Source organism: Perca flavescens, chromosome 6 (assembly GCF_004354835.1).
Source record: "Perca flavescens isolate YP-PL-M2 chromosome 6, PFLA_1.0, whole genome shotgun sequence".
Lineage (NCBI taxonomy): Eukaryota > Metazoa > Chordata > Actinopteri > Perciformes > Percidae > Perca > Perca flavescens.
In genome coordinates, this window is record NC_041336.1 from 26,011,180 (window position 1) to 26,029,640 (window position 18,461).

General features: G+C 38.0%; 1 protein-coding gene across 8 annotated transcripts in view; it reads left to right on the forward strand.

Moving 5' to 3' along the window:
- Positions 1–18,461, forward strand: part of adcy2a (adenylate cyclase 2a) — a 104,884-nt gene that overhangs the window by 78,366 nt on the left and 8,057 nt on the right. For 7 of the 8 annotated variants that reach the window (XM_028580170.1, XM_028580172.1, XM_028580173.1 and 4 more), the window contains 8 exons: positions 1,897–2,034; positions 3,169–3,288; positions 3,381–3,565; positions 10,269–10,353; positions 12,171–12,299; positions 16,177–16,335; positions 17,895–18,041; positions 18,325–18,435. In XM_028580170.1, the coding sequence (XP_028435971.1) occupies positions 1,897–2,034; positions 3,169–3,288; positions 3,381–3,565; positions 10,269–10,353; positions 12,171–12,299; positions 16,177–16,335; positions 17,895–18,041; positions 18,325–18,435 (1,074 nt within the window). The remainder of the gene's footprint in view (positions 1–1,896; positions 2,035–3,168; positions 3,289–3,380; positions 3,566–10,268; positions 10,354–12,170; positions 12,300–16,176; positions 16,336–17,894; positions 18,042–18,324; positions 18,436–18,461) is intronic. The other variant, XM_028580175.1, reaches the window with a different exon arrangement.

Here is an 18,461-nt window from a genome sequence, read left to right on the forward strand (position 1 = left end):
CAACGAAATTAATCCTTAATGTCAAATGTAGCATTTTAAGACAAGCTAGCTATTCATGTAACAATATTTTAGTAAACATTTGAAAAATTCCATGTGACTCAAATCCTGAGTTTTTCCATTAAAATCATTGAGGGCTCTATAATTTCCAAATCAATCATGTGGTCCTGTTGTATTTGTTAATTATAGGCTGAAGATGGTAAGATTTAAAATCCAAATAATTCTTATTCATAGATATTCCTCTCCTAATATAACTTTGAATAGCTTTTGAAAATCAGACAGTGTGACCAGCCAGTCCGTTAAATTGTTACACTCGCAGCAGCAACAACACCAGCATGCTTCACTATGCATGTACTGTTTATTCTTCCATTCCCAATCACAAAGTAAGGTATTGACCTACATAGCATTTCTTTCCGAGACCTTTTCACTGTTTAGGATGGAATTATGATGGGTACCTTTTTTAGAAAGGTCAAACATGCCTATTTGATTAATTGATTTACACATTCTGCTGTTTCGGTGACTTCTACTTAAATCAACCCTAGCAGATTATCTTACTTTAGCTTATTCTAATTTTCTCTCTAGTTTTATTTAGGTCATTATTATTTAAACTTCTGGACTAGAGGTGAACATTGCGTGCAATTGCCTTGTTTTCAAAACAAAATGTGCCCCACTGGCTCTACTTTTCCAGTAATTCTGCTGGTGCAAAATACAATGTGCCATCCTTACTTTATTGTGTTGTAATATACATCCCTGAGCTATTCAAATGTCACATCCACTCAGCCTCAGCGATGCTCAGATATTGCTCTGAGATGACTGAGCAAATGATTTGGGCTTTCACTGTCATTGTTTCGCAATGAAACACATTTAGCTGAAGGCAACGCTGCAAAGAGGAAAAGTAGTTGACTGTAGCAGACCCAGCCAGCATTTGCTGAAGCATGGGAAGATTTCATTTTTGCATTAATAATAAAAAAAAGCTATATAGTGTTTTGCCTGTCCGGTGATATTGCTGGGTTAAAATGAAGAGAATGATTGCACATTGTGTACTGCTCTTAAATGCATACAAACTTTGCCCTGAGTTATAATGGTTTCATTAGCAAAGCATGAGGTGGAAGCTAGTTAACAAAGCTTTGCTTTTGTTCTCATGAAAGTTAGAAAATTATCGTTACACTGAATGGTTTGTTGGTAGCTATACATACGGTTTGCTTAGATGTTTTTCTATAAGATTGAATCACTTGAAGAGGTCATAGCGCTGTTTTTGCATATAGTTTAAAATATATTGCAGCATGGACCTCTCTTTTTCATAATTGTATGCCTCTTGAACTTGTTCATTGGCACTGCTGAGGCAATCAGGAGTTCATCAGTAATAGGCATGTCAGTGTGTAAACTTGTTATATATTTAATTTAGAGCTGGGCAATATATCGATATTATATCGATATTGTGATATGATACTAGATATCGTCTTAGATTTTGGATATTGTAATATCGTAATATGGCGTAAGTGTTTTAAAGGCTGCATTACAGTAAAGTGATGTCATACCAGACTGTTGTAACTGTTCTATTATTTGCCTTTACCCACTTAGTCATTATATCCACATTACTGATGATTATTTATCAAAAATGTCATTGTGTAAATATTTTGTGAAAGCACCAATAGTCAACACTACAATATCGTTGCAGTATCGATATTGAGGTATTTGGTCAAAAATATTGTGATATTTGATTTTCTCCATATCACCCAGCCCTAATTTAATTTATTTTACAGTACTTGTCCTTACTCAACAGAAATAATTATGTCTGCTCGTATGCATATGTATATTTATGTATTTTAATTACTTCTTTTGTACTTCGACTCATACATTCTTGTATTGGTGTGCTGTTGTGTGTACGTGTCCCTGCAGCACTGCAGTAAAAGCGCCTCCACTTCTTTGATGTGGCTGCTGAGGTCATCAGTCATTATTGCCAACAAGCCTTGGCCCCGCATCACTCTCACCATGACAACCACAGCTCTAATACTCATAATGGCAGTCTTTAACATGGTAAGCTTTTATATGCAAGTACTGCAATAAGTGAGAGCTAACACCAATTAGGCTTCACTTGGAATGGAGTATCACAACCCTTCAGATGACAACCTTATTAGTAACTGCAGTGTAATTAGAATGGAATGGAACATAACATGTCCCACAACTAAAATAAATACATTGGCCTCAAGTGATGTAAACAAATAGGAACCAAATTTTCAAAATCATATTACTATTCATCAAACAAACTTATTAATTAATTCATTAATGCTGCAATCTTACTGAGTATACTTAATATAAAAACAACTTAAAAGCTTAATTTCTTGCAACACTAATACATTGCGGTGACACAGTGGTATATATGTCTCAGCCATCACAGTGAGGGGCTGTGGATGCACTAGCATTTAATGTAATATTTATTTCTATGCTTTCCATTTCATTTGTTTATTACGCCTCAAACTAACTGGATATTTAACCACATAATCAACTACAGAAAATTATTTTCTTTGTATTGTTTTCTTTTGCAAAGCAGTATATCATTTTTCTTAAACAGCAAAATACTGTAGTGCCGACACCATTTCCATGTAGTGATAAGGAAATAATGTATATAACAATTTTATTATTTTACTCTCCATCAATTTTTTGATTTATCTGATAGAGGTTTAAATAAAAAAAAGGCTTTGATGAAGGTGATATAGCAGCCTGAGGCTTGTGGGGAAGTTGTGTGATAAAGCATGGTGTCAGGACCCTGGTTTAGACCTTCACACAAATCGATTCCAGAGATTATAATCTTGTTTTGCGCCTCACATGGGTCAATTGCTCGGGGCGGATGAGCCAAATTAATTTGGCTCTGCTCAGTGGGGTAGCCAATCCTCATCTTATCCTGCAGGTTCAGTTTAAAGGACATTATTGAATGGTTGTCACTATTGGCCTCTTATCTAACACAACTCTATTTTCCTCCTGCAAATACAATGTTGACTAGTTTGTCTTTTCACATGATGACGTGCAAGGCAAGCAGACAGGGAAAGTGTGTTTGTAATTTGCATGTGAATTGTGTGGGGTTTTCTTCCTGTGGTGGATTTAAATGAAAAGATCTTTTTCACACTGTCGCACCGAAGATTAATTTCTGTTGACCTTGTGTTCTTTTTCTAGTTCTTTTTGGAAGACAATTTGTTACCTCCTGTTCCTGTTTACAATTCATCCAATGAAACATTGTTTTACCCCAATGGACAACCAATCACCTTCACAGGAAAAAACAATTTCTACCTTCCTGTAAGTGCAGATTATTATTATCATGATTATCTTTTGATAACTTGAATAAATTAACCAATCTGTATGTCTGTCTCTTTTTTCTGTTTGTCTAGTATTTAATTTATAGTTGCATACTGGGCCTCATCTCTTGCTCTGTGTTCCTGAGGATAAATTATGAGCTGAAGATGATTATCATGTTGACAGCTGTGGTGGTTTACAACGTCATTATTCTACAAACACATGCCCCTCTGCTGGATGAATATAGCAGATTTCTGTACAAGACTGAAAGCCTGGACAGGTAGGTGCACAGTGACAAACTGATACTGTTTAAGAGAGAGTCAAAAAAGGATAAAGAGAGTCAAGGCGGGAGAAGGAGAGTGTTGAGGTAGCCTGAGAAAAAGAAAATGAAGTTTTGTTGAGACAATGGCCATCTGCTCTTAATCCTGTGGGATTCTGAGTAAATGGAAAACCATCATATAAAGAGAAACGTGAGAAAGACCATCTACCTCAAGGTCTTCTTCCTGTTAGTCGAGACAAGAATAGCTCTAAGTGGATGCACCTGAGGGCATCCTTTGCAGGTGCCAGAACCACTTAAACTGGCTTCTCTCAATGCCATTATTTCCTCCACACCCTTATATTTTCTTACTAGAAAGTCCCCTATAGATGCTGTCAGAAAACATGCGGATAACATTTGTCTCAAATAAAGCAAAACTAAACGCTATGACCAGGGCTCATTATGGACGTGCAGCAGATGTCTACAGGCCTGGACAATTATCAGGCATGTGAAGTTTCAATTAAAGGTCCAATATGTAATATATTTACTGTAATAAATCCAAAAATAACCCCATCAGATATTAAGGAAACATGCTAAGTTGAAATACTATCTTTTCTGACAACGATGCTAATGCCAGTATTTTCTCCTTTTGAAATCTCCATTCTGTGACGCAATTTCTGTTTGTGTTTTGGCCTGTGTGTTGTTATCACAAGCCGGCTCCGGTGCTCCAGAGCGCAGTACCGCTGACCCTCGGTAATACAGCCTCCGGTAAAAGTGAAAATGTTTGTTTTTTTATTATTCCCGTTTTTAAATCATAGTTGCCATCTATTTCTCTCCACAGCGTTGTTTACTTCTCCGCCAGGCTGCGTAAGACACGTTCATATCTTATTTATTTGGCTGGACCTCTTCACATCGCTTCCCCATTTCCGCTGCTTCACACACTTTATTTGCTTACGCTTCCATGGTTATAGACCATAAAACCGTCTTAAAATAAATCCATGAATAAAACCAACCGCATTCCGATTACAAAGACGTGGGATTCGTCAATCCTAAGAACACAGGTGAGAACAATTCTGCTGTTTAAGAACACGTCATGAATCCGATGTAGACTTTTCTTAGGGACTTTCTTAAGAACATATTTAAGGCACTTCAGGCAATCTGATGAAAAATACCATATTTATGGTACAGGGAATGTGTAAATCGGTCATTTTTGACCGGAACAGTGTTAGAAAGTTAAGAAAGTTAGTAGTTGTAAGAAGTTGATGTTAGCTTTCAATACTGTGCCTGAAATAGCCATGACGTGTAGTGAAAAGAGTATGGACCTTTTTATATACACTTAATGAACCAGTACACCCAGTATCATGACCGTAGAGATATACATCATCAGTGTGCAAACCTGAGACTTAATAAGATACTACATGCTGTTTACTGAGAACACTAAACGGCTGCAAAGCCTCCAATGTCTGGTTTCACGTGTTGTATTTCTACACATCTTAAATAGACATGACGTGTGTGAGACAGCTTTGGTGTTTGTGAAATGCACAGATGTTCACTTTTTTCTCACAAAGCAACGCTGCTTTCAGTATTTGACAACGCTAAGCAACACTAGACTAACTTCTGTACTGGATACACAGAGACAGAAATGTAAATCATTCTCATCTAACTCCGGTTAAGACAGCAAAACAAATTTAACAACTCAGCCAAGACAGAATGTAGTGATGACCCGCAGACAAATCCTGCAGCTGCTCCATAGACAGTGAATAGTGAAATAGGTCTTTGGACATTATGATGCCCATAGTGGTCTTACTGGAAAATGAAGACATTTTCTGATTTTTATACTGGAAGCCCTGCAAATAAGTCATTTGGATGTAATATCCAAAACACAACTTGTCAGAGCCTGCAGCTTCAGTCATTCATTTATTGTCATTGTCAGACAAATGCAGCATCATCAACATCAATTCAAGTCTAAATTGTCTGATTTCTAGCAGAGGAAGGAAGTTGTTTTTTGGTTATTGACTTTCCTGTCCAAAGAAATTAAAATAGCACAATGTGATTTTAATGTGTTTCCCCTCCTGCTAAGCCAATATATTTCACACAGCTTTGGTCAACAGTAATACAAAATGGGAATATGTTAAGCATATAATTGACAAATTGAAAAACTTTGGTAATTTCTATAATTGTAAAACTCTTTATCAAGACTCAAGATACTTTATTGTCATTGTATGAAAACAAGATAAAAAAGACACATAAAAAAGGCATTGCACATAGTACTCATGTATGAGCATTTGCAGATTTGTGGTGTTCATAAGTTTATGAACCCATGCTAAAGTTGACTAAAAAGAGGAATAAAAAAAATCATCTTTTGGAAATTGATCTTAATGCCTTAATTAAAAAAAATAGGAAAAGTCCAACCTTTAATGACACCAATTTTCTTTGTGAATGAATAATGTATCGTAAATAAATAAATGTTCTTCCTTAAAATACAGGGGGCATAAGTAAGTACACCCCTATGTTAAATTCCCATAGAGGCAGGCAGATTTTTATTTTTATTTCATGGATCCAGGATACTGTGCATCCTGATAAAGTTCCTTTGGCCTTTGGAATCACATGCCCTTCACCATACCTCGAGATTGGCATGGTGTACTTAACATAAAATCATCTCTCAATGCAAATCAAACCAGCTATTAGGCTAACCGACATAAAACCATGCCAATCTCTAGGTATGGTGAAGCGTATGTGATGATGTGGGGCTATTTTAATTCCAAAGGCCAAGGGAACTTTATCAGGATGCATAGTATCCTGGATCCATGAAATAACTGGCCTTTAAAAATAAAAATCTGCCTGCCTCTATGGGAATTTAACATAGGGGTGTACTTACTTATGCCCCCTGTATTTTAAGGAAGAAAATTCATTTATTTACGATACATTATTCATTCACAAAAAAAATTGGTGTCCTTAAAGGTTGGAGTTTTCCAAATTTTTTTAATTAAGGCATTAAGATCAATTTCCAAAAGATGATTTTTTTATTCCTCTTTTTAGTCAACTTCAGCATGGGTTCATAAACTTATGAGCACCACTGTATGTATGTGCTTGTGCATGGAGAGGGGGGGTGATGGAGGCAACAGCTCTGGGGAAGAAGCTGTTCCTCAGTCTGTTAGTCTGCGTTTTGATTGTTCTGTATATTTTTCCAGATGGTAATGGGACAAACGGACAGTGTCCTGCGTGTCTAGTATCCATGTGGATGCTACTGGCTCTTTTCTGCAGGCGGCCAGCATACAAAGCATCTACGTCCGGGAGCACTGCTCCTACAATCCTCTATGTTGTTTTCAACACCAGGGCCAAGTCCTTTTTGTTCTCTGCTGTGCAGCTGGCATACCACACTGTGGCACACTGACAGGGGATGTTTTCTATTGTGCTACGACAAAAGTTGACCAGCAGCTGAGAGGGGAGACAGGCTTGTTTGAGTTTCCTGAGAAAGAAAATCCTCTGTTGGGCTTTCTTTACCAGGTGGGATGTGTTGACGGACCATATGAGTTCTTTGGTGATGTGTACTCCCAGGAATTTGATATTATCCACCATATCCACCACTCCACCATTTATATGAAGTTGGTGATGTGTGGTCTTCCTGGATCTCCTAAAGTCCACAGTGATCTCTTTTGTTTTTGTTGTGTTCAGGACCAGATTATTGTCTGTACCACTCGGCCAGATGTTGGACCTCTTCCCTGTAGTGGGCCTCCTGGTTGTTGGTAATCAGTCCCACTACAGTGTTGTCATCTGCGAACTTCACTATAGTGTTTCAGGCGTGAATGGGGGTGCAGTCATGTGTGAAGAGGGCGAAGAGGGCTGGACTGAGAACACAGTCCTGCGGCACTCCTGTGTTCATGATGATGGTTGAAGTTGTCTGGTTGCCCAACCTGACATGTTGTGGTCTTTGAGTGAGAACATCCAAAATCCACAAACAGAGTGGGGTTGTTAATCCGTGGTTGCTCAGTTTATGTAGCAGTTTATGGGGTTTACTGTGTTGAAGGCGGAACTGAAGTCAGTGAGTAACATCCTAACATACAGTAAGTGTTTGGATTCTCCAGGTGGGACAGAGCTGTATTAAGTGCAATTGAGACTGCGTCCTCCGTAGATCTTTTCCTTCATAATAACTGGGGTCAGAGCAATTGGGCAATAGTCATTCAGACTGTTGACTGCTGTCTTTTGAGGGATAGGCACAATTGTGGTGGATTTAAGGCAGGTAGGGACAACAGACTGTTGAAGGGTAAGGTTGAAGATGTCAGTGAACACTGTTAGTTGGCCAGCGCATTTCTTCAGTGTACGGCACGAAACCCTGTCTGGTCCTGCTGCTTTAGAAATGTTTATTTTTCTCAGTGTGGAATTCACCTGATGGCGCTGTAGGACAAATGCTGGCTCCTCCCTGGGCAAGGTCAGTTGGCCCCCCACTCTGTTGTTCTGCAATTCAAAAAGTTCAAAGAACTGGTTCAGGGTTTCAGGGAGTGTGCTGTCATGGCTGGTATGTGGGGTGCAGCACTTGTAGTCTGTTATGGTTTTAATACCTCTCCACATGTTCCGGGGTTGTCGTTGTGTGGGAGGTGTCCTTCGTTATGCTGCTTGTATCTGTATTTTGCCCTTCCAGGCATTACTGTAGGCCAGTGTGTCCTCTGTCCTGTGCTGTCAAAACAGTCCTGCAGTAATGAGGTGGCTTCCTCACTCTATACTTGTACAGTTTTGATAGCTGGTCTTGTTCTGCAGATTAGTGGTCTATAGGATGGAGTCAGGACCAGTGAGTGGTCTGATAAGCCGAGGTGTGGAGATGGTGCAACTTTGTAAGTTCTAGGAATGTTGATATAAACTTGATCCAGGGTATTTTTGTCTCTGGTCGGGAAGTTAACATACTTGGTAAATTTGGCACTGTCTTAAGTTCTGTATGGTTAAAATCACCTGCCACAATCACAGTTCCCTCTTGGTGTGCATTCAGCTGGTTGTTGATAGCGCTGTGCAGCTCTTCCAGGACTATGTTAGCATTAGCATGCGGTGGTATATAAACAGCTGTGATTAAGATGGCAGTGAACTCTCTCGGCATATAAAATGGCCTGCATTTCACAGCCAGATGATCTAAGTCTGGGGAGCAGTGGGTCCCAATAATGTTCGTAGCTGTACACCAGTCATTGTTTATGTAAATGGGACACTCCTCTGCCTTTGCTCTTACCCGCAGCTGCTGTCCTGTCCACCCGGTAAGTAGAGTGTCCCGCTAGCTCAATAGTCGTGTCAGGGACAGTGTTGTCCAGCCAAGTCTCTGTGATGATTGTCACACAGCTATTGATGTTGTGCGACGTAATCCTTCCTCCGTCTTATTTCGTCCATTTTATTGACGAGTGACTGAGTGTTGGCAAGGAAGAGACTCGGTAGTGGCGGTCTGTGTGGGTTAGCTCTTAGCCTAGCCTGTATGCCGCTCCTCTTGTCCCGTTTTCTTTTCCCTGCATCTCCTCCGACGCCTCTTCGACGGGATGATGAAAACTCCCCCGGTGTCTCTCTGGGGCTGAATCTCCAGCGGGATAGAGACCAAATTTTTGATTGTGTAATCTTGATACCGTTCTCCGATGTTGAGTTCAGCTCGTTCATACTGTATGAGAGCCTGGAGGGCTCGAACAGATAACAACACATACAAAAACACAAGAATACTGCTGCTATGCTGTCACTAGAGTTTTCATCAGAAACTGAATTAAATTATGCTTCCTGTTTGTTTCCATCTCTGATTCATCTTTATGTGAAATTGTCTCCTCAGTCAGTGCCATTTATTCTGTGTAAAGAATTGATTAGATAATGAACCAGGCAAGTGCAGAACTTGCAGGCTGTTTTCTCCGTTGTCTGCTGAGCTCTGCCCTAGATAAGAGTAAAAGTCTATTAATATGCAAAATATGCTTTCAGAAATTAGGATGCAGCAGTCCTGTTTGAGTCTTATCACACATTCAGAGCTTAAATTCAGACTTCACTGCTATATATACAGTACAGGCCAAAAGTTTGGACACACCTTCTCATTCAATGTGTTTCTTTATTTTCATGAATATTTACATTGTAGATTCTCACTGAAGGCATCAAAACTATGAATGAACACATATGGAATTATGTACTTAACAAAAAAGTGTGAAATAACTGAAAACATGTCTTATATTTTAGATTTCTCAAAGTAGCCACCCTTTGCTTTTTTTTTGATAACTCTGCAAACCCTTGGTGTTCTCTCAATGAGCTTCATGAGGTAGTCACCTGAAATGGTTTTCACTTCACAGGTGTGCATTGTCAGGGTTAATTAGTGGATTTTTTTTCCCTTATTAATAAAAAAAAGTGAACACTATCTCGTTGTTTATTGCCTTTTGAAAAAGTTCCTTGTGAATGCACCCCAGGAAGGAAGCTCAGCCACTGAAATGCAAATAGTAAACAAGCTCTTGTCACAGCAAAGCAGAAGTGACAGTCTTAACCGAGTGACAGCTTGGAATAAAATGGTCTGCTAACCAATCATGTGACACATAGACACAGACTACTGATTGTCATCTGGATTTTAATTAAATGCTCTTACTCTCATCTCTCTCTTTTACTTTTTTTTATCCCCCACTTGACTTTTATCTTTTGTCACTTTTTCTCCTTATCTCTGTCTTTATCTTTTTTTTCTTACCTTCTCTTGTTGTCCACGCACAAACACATCTTCCTTTTTTCTCTGCCCTTCAAGACCAGGAGTTCTTAAAGACCTGAAGACTATGGGCTCTATCTCCCTCTTTATCTTCTTCATCACTCTGCTTGTGCTTGCCAGACAGGTAAGTCCACACTATAATAGTTTGAATGATGTTATTGTCTGTCTTCTGCACATTTTCACCTTCACAGCTCTTAAATAATTTAGTTTGTAGTTTGCTCTTACATTATCATTACACTCTTTTTTTTTTTTCTCTGTGTGTATGTGCTGTTTGATTACCTACTGTACCTTATAAAAGGTCTTTCATTTATTTATTTGTTTTTCCCATTTTCTCATAATTTTGAATGAATGTACTATGGTTTTTGTCGCCACTAACTTTAGTATGTTGGTGTAGGTGTTAACTTCATTGTGAGAAGCTCATGCTATATCTTTTACCTAACTGTCACATCACTCTCGTTAACCTTTAATGGTCTTCTAAGTGTGAGCACAATTGAGTTTGATTTATTGCCCGGGCCATGCGAGAAGCAGTACAGCTGGGGATTGCACTTGGGTCAATGGGGTTATTGGCGAGTATTTTCCTAGAGCTAGCTTTTGATGTTTAATGTGAATGTAGACCAAATTGCACTCCTGACACCACTGTTTACATATATAACTTTCTCTATATGTACAGTTATTACCTCAGAGCTTAGGGGTATAATAGCTACCCTGCACAGCTGATAAACTTAATAAAGTAGAGACAAAGCTTTGCGGCTGGCGTGCCGCACTGTGCGAGAGGCGTTATTAGACTAGTTTGTCTGGCCTCCCTTCCGCCACTCTGGGCCAATGATTTACCAAGTTGCACAGGTGGACTTTGGTGGAGATTTACTGCAGGGACCAGACGCTGGTCATTCTGGAGAGTTGTGTGCTTCATAGTCTGGCTATTTTGGGTTTATGCTACACTGCAGAGTACTTCATGTACTTGAGTGTAATCCAGAACTTCGGCACTACTGTCCTCTGGAGCTACAGTACAGTCGTAGCTACTAACATCCACTACATAGTAATCAATTCAATTAAATTCAAATTGTATTTGTCACATACACAATCATACACAGTACAATGTGCAGTGAAATTCATTGTGTACCTGTTCTGGCTCAATAATAACAATAAATAAAAAAAATATATATATATATATATATATATATATATCCCAGTCTGTGTGGTCCAGCATCCTGTAAAGCGGCCTCTGATTGGTGAGTCCAGCGTGTCACCTCCCTTTGCACTGGGGCTTCCTGCTTTAGCCGTTGTTTGTATTTTGGCATGAGGAAAATTGCAGCATGGTCAGATTTTCAGAACGGAGAGAGAGAATTTGTTTTGTAGCCGTCCTTAAAGGGTGAGTAACAGTGATCCAGGGTTCTCTCTCCTCTGGGGGCTGTTTCACAAAAGCAGAATTTATAAATCCAGGATAACTGATAAAACGAGGCTTGACCTAGTCTAATCTGTGCATCCTGTCTCAGTGAGGCAGAGGATGTTGCAGTCTTGCATGTCCCTCTGGTATTTCATTCTGGCTCTGAGCTCGTCCAGCTTGTTTTCTATTGACTGGACATTAGCTAGCAGGATGCTGGGCAGTGGTGTGCGGTGTGCCCTGTTCCTCAGCCTGTTTATGATGCCTGCCCGTTTACCTCTAGGCCTTCTCTGTGACCTGTTGGTAACCATGGTAATAAACCCATTCTAAGACTTTATTGTTTGATTACACAGATATTTACATTTTTTTACTCTAAGCTCGTGGACATACAGTAGATAACACAGTACATGGATTGTGTTACTGTGTGTGCGCACATGTTAATGTTCATCTATACTTTATTTGTTTGTATGGTTTAGACTAGACTTGAATGAAGGATGAAGTCCCAGCACTCTGTCAGTGATAGAAGACAGAAGCAGAGTCATATTTCTGTTTTATTTCAGAGCTTATCATTAAATGGGATGCAGCTGATCCCCTGGGCTCTACAGTGTGCTGAAATAACAGCACGGCTGAACTGTAAACTGTGTCCACAAAAAGCACACGGACTACATGAGTGGATATACAGTACAGATGTAAGCAAAAGCACCATGATTTATTACATGCATTGTCTGCCACTGCTAAACTTATACTGCACCGAAAAATAACGTTATTTGAGCATTTTAAGTTTGCCAACCCCACAGGAACACTTGTTTGGCATCATAGTACACTGAACGTATGTCATATATGCATTATTTAGTGTTAAATTGGTTGACACCGTAGAAATAGAATGGTTGACACACTTTGAGTTCCCATGGGAACTTCTCTTTCTGTGAATGCTGAAGCTTCTGTCTCATAAAGCGTGGTAAATGTGATGATACGCTTCCTTCAATAAATTCTGCTAGATTTTGATAGAGGGCCACACATCTACGTATATATGAATATTAGGCAGATTGAGTTTGAGCGGATAATAAATATATATTTGCTAAAGACTAAGTACTGATGTCCCCAGCTCAATGAAAAGGCGCCAGTGCAACCGTCTGTACAGCAAAACTAACAGATGCCATTTATTAATATCTGCTCAGTCTCACACACACTGCTCTGATGTGTATACATACACACTCTGTCTTTGTACCATCTCCATATTTTTCTGTGCGACTGTAACAAGTAATTATATGTCTGATATTGGATCATATCACTTAAACACGTTTCTCCTTGGTTGATGCATCCTCTTAATGAAATCAGTTCATCATGTTCTGTTCAGGATCAGGCTCAGAACGCTGCTGCTCGAGTCCTCACTAAAACCAGGAAAGTGGATCACATCACTCCAGTACTGAAGTCTCTACACTGGCTTCCAGTGCCTCAAAGAATTGATTTCAAAATACTTTTACTGGTTTATAAATCACTAAACGGTTTAGGGCCAAAATACATTTCTGATCTGCTACTACATTATGACCTCTCTCAGGTCGTCTGGGACAGGTCTACTTGTTGTCCCCAGAGTCAGAACTAAACAGGGGGAAGCAGCGTTCAGTTTTTATGCTCCACATATTTGGAACAAACTCCCAGAAACCTGTAGGTCCGCTGCAACTCTCAGTTCTTTTAAATCTAAGCTAAAGACCTATCTTTTTGATGTTGCTTTTCTTTAAATAATCTATTTTATTAACTTTAATTTCTTATACTGCACTGTAACTTTTACTCTTATACTACACTATCAATTTTATTCTTGTCTTTTAATGTTTTTAATTTGTTTATTGTTTTTAAGTGTTTTCTAACTGCTCTTTAATGTTTTATGTAAAGCACTTTGAATTGCCCTGTTGCTGAAATGTGCTATATAAATAAAGCTGCCTTGCCTTGCCTTAAATAGAGTCGTCACCATAGAGCACCTGAGCTGTGAGCGCTTCACCCAATATGGAAGGAAATGAAATGTCACATTACTAAATTATACCCATAATATTCTTCATTCCTCACTGTGCTGAAACATTTTACTTTGTCTTGCCTTACACCGAAAAGTCTTGTTGGTAACACTTTATTTTAGGATGCTTTTAATGTAACACTTAATAATAACCATCATTAATTGATGGTAAATTGATAGTTATGTAATCTTTAGTTAATTGTCATTTAACTCATCAAGTCATTTTACTGTTAACAAACAATGAAATTATAATGAATAATGTTTACTAATTAGTAATGCTGTAAATTAACAGTTTATTGTAACACACATATCCCTCATATACTATATTAGGTATTGGATAATGATAAAAAAAATTGTAAACCTTTAAGAAACCATTTTTAAAACATCTATAAACATTACATAGATGGAGCAGATATTCCTAACAGTTAAGTGTTACTAGATGGTTTGTAAACTGTCTATAAACAGTGTCTGGATGGTTATTATAAAGTTGCAACTGATGACTATAATACCTTGTTAAATAGTTAATAAATACTTTTTAAACCATCTGTTTAAAAACATTATCTGGATGGCTTTTGTAAAGTTGTGACTGATGTTTTTTATAGTTAGTTATTGGTTAGTAAGTGCTTGGTAAAGCAATGATACATTTTTTGCCCTTCATTAAATTATATAAAAACAAATTATCATTACCAGATACCTAATATAGTATATGATGGATATAATGTGTGTAACAACTAAAGATTACTTAACTATCAATTTACCATCTATTAATGATGGTTATTATAAAGTGTTACCCTTTTAATAAGCAGTAGTTAAAGTTATTAAGACCTTACAAGATGCTTATAAACATAAATAAGTGTTAATTAAAGCACACTTAGCACATTTGTTATTTCTTATAAGACACTTTTAGGCTCTTATTAGAAACTAATGGTTTATATACCTGTAATAAACCATAAGGTGTTTATTAAAATCAGTGTTGGGAGTAACACGCTACAAATTAACGCGTTACTGTAATTCCACTACTTTTAGCAGTAATGAGCATGTAACTACATTTTTTAAACTAATTTTTTTTTTAATCAAGTAACGCAATTACAATTACTGAAATTTAAATGAATTTGTTACTCGCTTGCAGACAAGAAGACAGATAGGCCTACGTTAGCTGCTTCTGATCTAACGTTGCAGGACCTTATGGCGGCGCAATGATACACCAATCGAACAATGAGCATTAAACCACAGCATGGCCAATAGTGCGGATAGAATGAGCTATCTCTCCTGGAAGTATGGACATTGTAAAATGATAACGAAGGAGGCAGTTTATCATTTAGTCTTCTTTACTCTGAACTCCCGATGCAAGTAACATAAGTGAGCAGTGACGCTCACGTTTTGGGTGTTACCATATATATCACAGTATATGCGCAGGCACATTCTAACTACTGTATATGACAGACATTACTTTTCGCTCGTCGAAATTAAAGACAAAAATGTAGTGGTGAGTTGACAATTATGTGCAGGTGTAAAGAACCTATCCACATCTAAGAGAAGCAATTCAAATCTTATGATTTGAATTGCTAGCAAAAGACCCGAGCCCGAGCTAGCGAAAGACCCGAGCCCTACGGATGCTGAAGGGGCCCCTCCGCGCAAACAACCAAAGCTAGATTTTACACGGACTGTAGTCCAACCGATAAGCCAGGCAGAGTTGAATAAATTGATTGCTAGGTATACTGTAGGCCAATCACTTTTATTTCACTGGGCCTAATGTGGTTTAAAAAAAACACTGTTAAATGACTGAGACAGTTATTTCGTTTCATGTATTAAAAGAGACTTTTGTACTACTGCTCGATTTGAAGGCCTGTTGCCCTGTTGTTGATTACAATAAATAGGTCTAAAAATTATGTTTATTGTGTTTGACTGTTCACTACTGTTCATATTTACATTTAAAGAGCAGACATAAAAGTAACTTAAAAGTTACTTTACCTAGTAACTAATTACTTTTAATATACAGTAATTGGTAAAGTAATTCAATTACTTTTAAGAAGTAACTGTAACTAATTATTAATTTTCAGTAACTTGCCCAACACTGATTCAAATTAATAAGACTTTGTAAGGGTTAAGTATAGATTGATTAACACATTTATTATTTGCTTGTAAGACACTTGTAGAAACGTTTATAGACAGCTCATTTAGCAAATTAATAAGATGTTTATTATGACATTAGTGTTTTAATAACTGTTAATTACTGCTTATTACAATAACCTTAAATAAAGTGTTACCGTCTTGTTGATGTAGAGCTGGTAAAGTAATTTGTGGCTTTTCATTTGTGATTTAACCAAAGCTGTATAAATCACTGTATTTCTGTCTGTCTTGATGGACGTTGTGGTTTGAGTTTTTTGCAAATGTGACAAAATTGTAGCCCGTTCTTTTCAGTGTTACATTTTCTTTTTTGTCTTTAAGCCTTGGTGGAATCCACATTTTGAGGCTGTTTCTATTTTTTCTCTGTGACTTGATGGAAGCAAGCTGTACAGCTGTACCTTCAGTCTCTTCACCTCTGTGTCCTCTTGTAACAGAATGAATATTACTGTAGGTTAGACTTTCTGTGGAAGAACAAGTTCAAGAAGGAGTGCGAGGAGATTGAAACGATGGAGAACCTCAACCGGGTTTTGTTGGAGAATGTCCTGCCTGCACACGTTGCAGAGCATTTCCTTGCACGCAACTGGAAGAATGAGGTAGGCAGTTTTGTTTTTTATCCATTATAGATATGGAGTATCATGTATACTGTTTTGACAGATGGCTGCAGAACAGATGTATGTATTATGGTTAGTTCTTGCAGTACCAATGGTGATATGTCAAGATCCATTACATTCAATTTAATGTCAATACAATACATCTGAAATATGTACATATGTCTTTGTTGCTAATTATATATATATATATATATATATATATATATATATATATATATATATATATGCAATAACATGTATAATTCAATAGTTTGTGTGGGAAATGTGAAGCATCCAAAATCTACAGAAGCCTTGAAAGGCAAGGGAAAGGTTTTGTTGGCTTTATCTTCTCGAGTGAGATTGTTTTGCAAGTCAGCGAACATGCCGCGTCCTGATCCTGTGTCGAGTTCCTTTTAAATAAAACTTTTGGAATTCTACTTACCGGAGTCGTGCATTGTGGGTCCACTGCCTCTGTGAGCCTGACAGAACAGTGCTGCAGTGAGGTGAACATGACTAACGCTATAAATAAAACCATGAGTAACATGCCAATTTGGCTACACATGTTCAACAGGCATTAACATGTAGAAAACCGATATGCTCACATCGGCTGTCGCTGTGTTACACAGCACATATGGCAAATTGCTACAAACATGCTAAAACATAGCCTATGTTGGTTAACCCAAGTCTATACATAGTTCCATTATGTTTTACAGTAGACATTTGTTGTTGTTTATGAAGATGAAACTTTGTTCATGCTGCATTTGGCTGAACTTTCAATTCCCTCTGTATCATGCAGTTAGCGCTTCAGCATGGCTTTCTCACCTTCAAAACAGCCTAATTAAGAAGTAAAAGTTTATCTTGTACGTACAAGATACTATCCATGGCCAACAATGTCAGCCTTTCAGGGCTTCCGTGAAAAAATGTAGTATTAGAATGATTCATTACCTACAACAATGATAAAACATTGGGAGACCGTGCCTAGGTGAATTTGCTGACATGCCTGTGAGACTTTCTCATTCATCGTTCTGAAACTGTTATATCCCCTGAGTGCTTCTCACAGTGTGAACTGTGAAAAGTAAAGTTTTACATCTTAGGAAGTTTAGAGGACTTGGTATCCTGGAGGTAATGGGAGTTTAAATGCAAGTGATGCTTCTGCTGCAAAAATTGAAGAAAAAAAAAAAAAAAAAAGAAGAAGAGTCAGCAAATGACACTCTCCCTGCATTTGAACAGGATCCAAGAGCAAGCCTCTGGTTTAATGGATTTTTAAAGTCACTCTAATTTGGGTGATTTGCCCATGTTCCTTTGTCTGTCTGGTTTATCACTTGGGTTTTGGTCTGGCTGTCTCATCCCACTGATACTTTCATTGAAGAATACTGTCAAGTATTTTTAAGCTTAAATATACACAGATAGCTCTTACAATCTTATGATCTGGATCTGACATTCATCAGAATCTTGTCATCTGTTTGTCATCCATGTTAATAACTCTATGGCTTATCAATTTCAACAGTTTTATAACATTATTTCCTAGCTGGAAAAGCAAATGTCTGTATTTTGTCATGCAGGATCTGTACCACCAGTCCTATGACCTGGTGTGTGTCATGTTCGCCTCCATCCCAGACTTTAAAGAGTTCTACACCGAATCTGACGTCAACAAAGAAGGATTAGAGTGCCTCAGGCTCCTCAACGAAATTATTGCTGATTTTGACGAGGTAAATAACCCTCACTCTTGCAACCTTCACAACATGCACTACATGTGCACCACAGTTGCTAGAAACAAACCAGGACATCTTATCTAGTAGGTTTCAGTGATTTTCTATTAGTATGGATAGATTGGATGCTATGAACTATGTGCAAGCTACAATCTCCTGTATTAGTAACTTAATATCTTAATATTTTGAGAGGCTTTGACAGGATGAACAATCACTTCTGCCATAAACTATGTCTCATTTGTTTTAACTGTTTTGTGGATTGTGTTTGTATTTGTGTGTGTAGCTGCTGTCCAAACCTAAATTCAGTGGTGTGGAAAAGATCAAGACTATTGGTAGTACGTACATGGCTGCTACTGGCCTGAATGCATCACCCGGGCCTGAGTACACATCACAGGTAGGCTCATCACACACATTAAAATC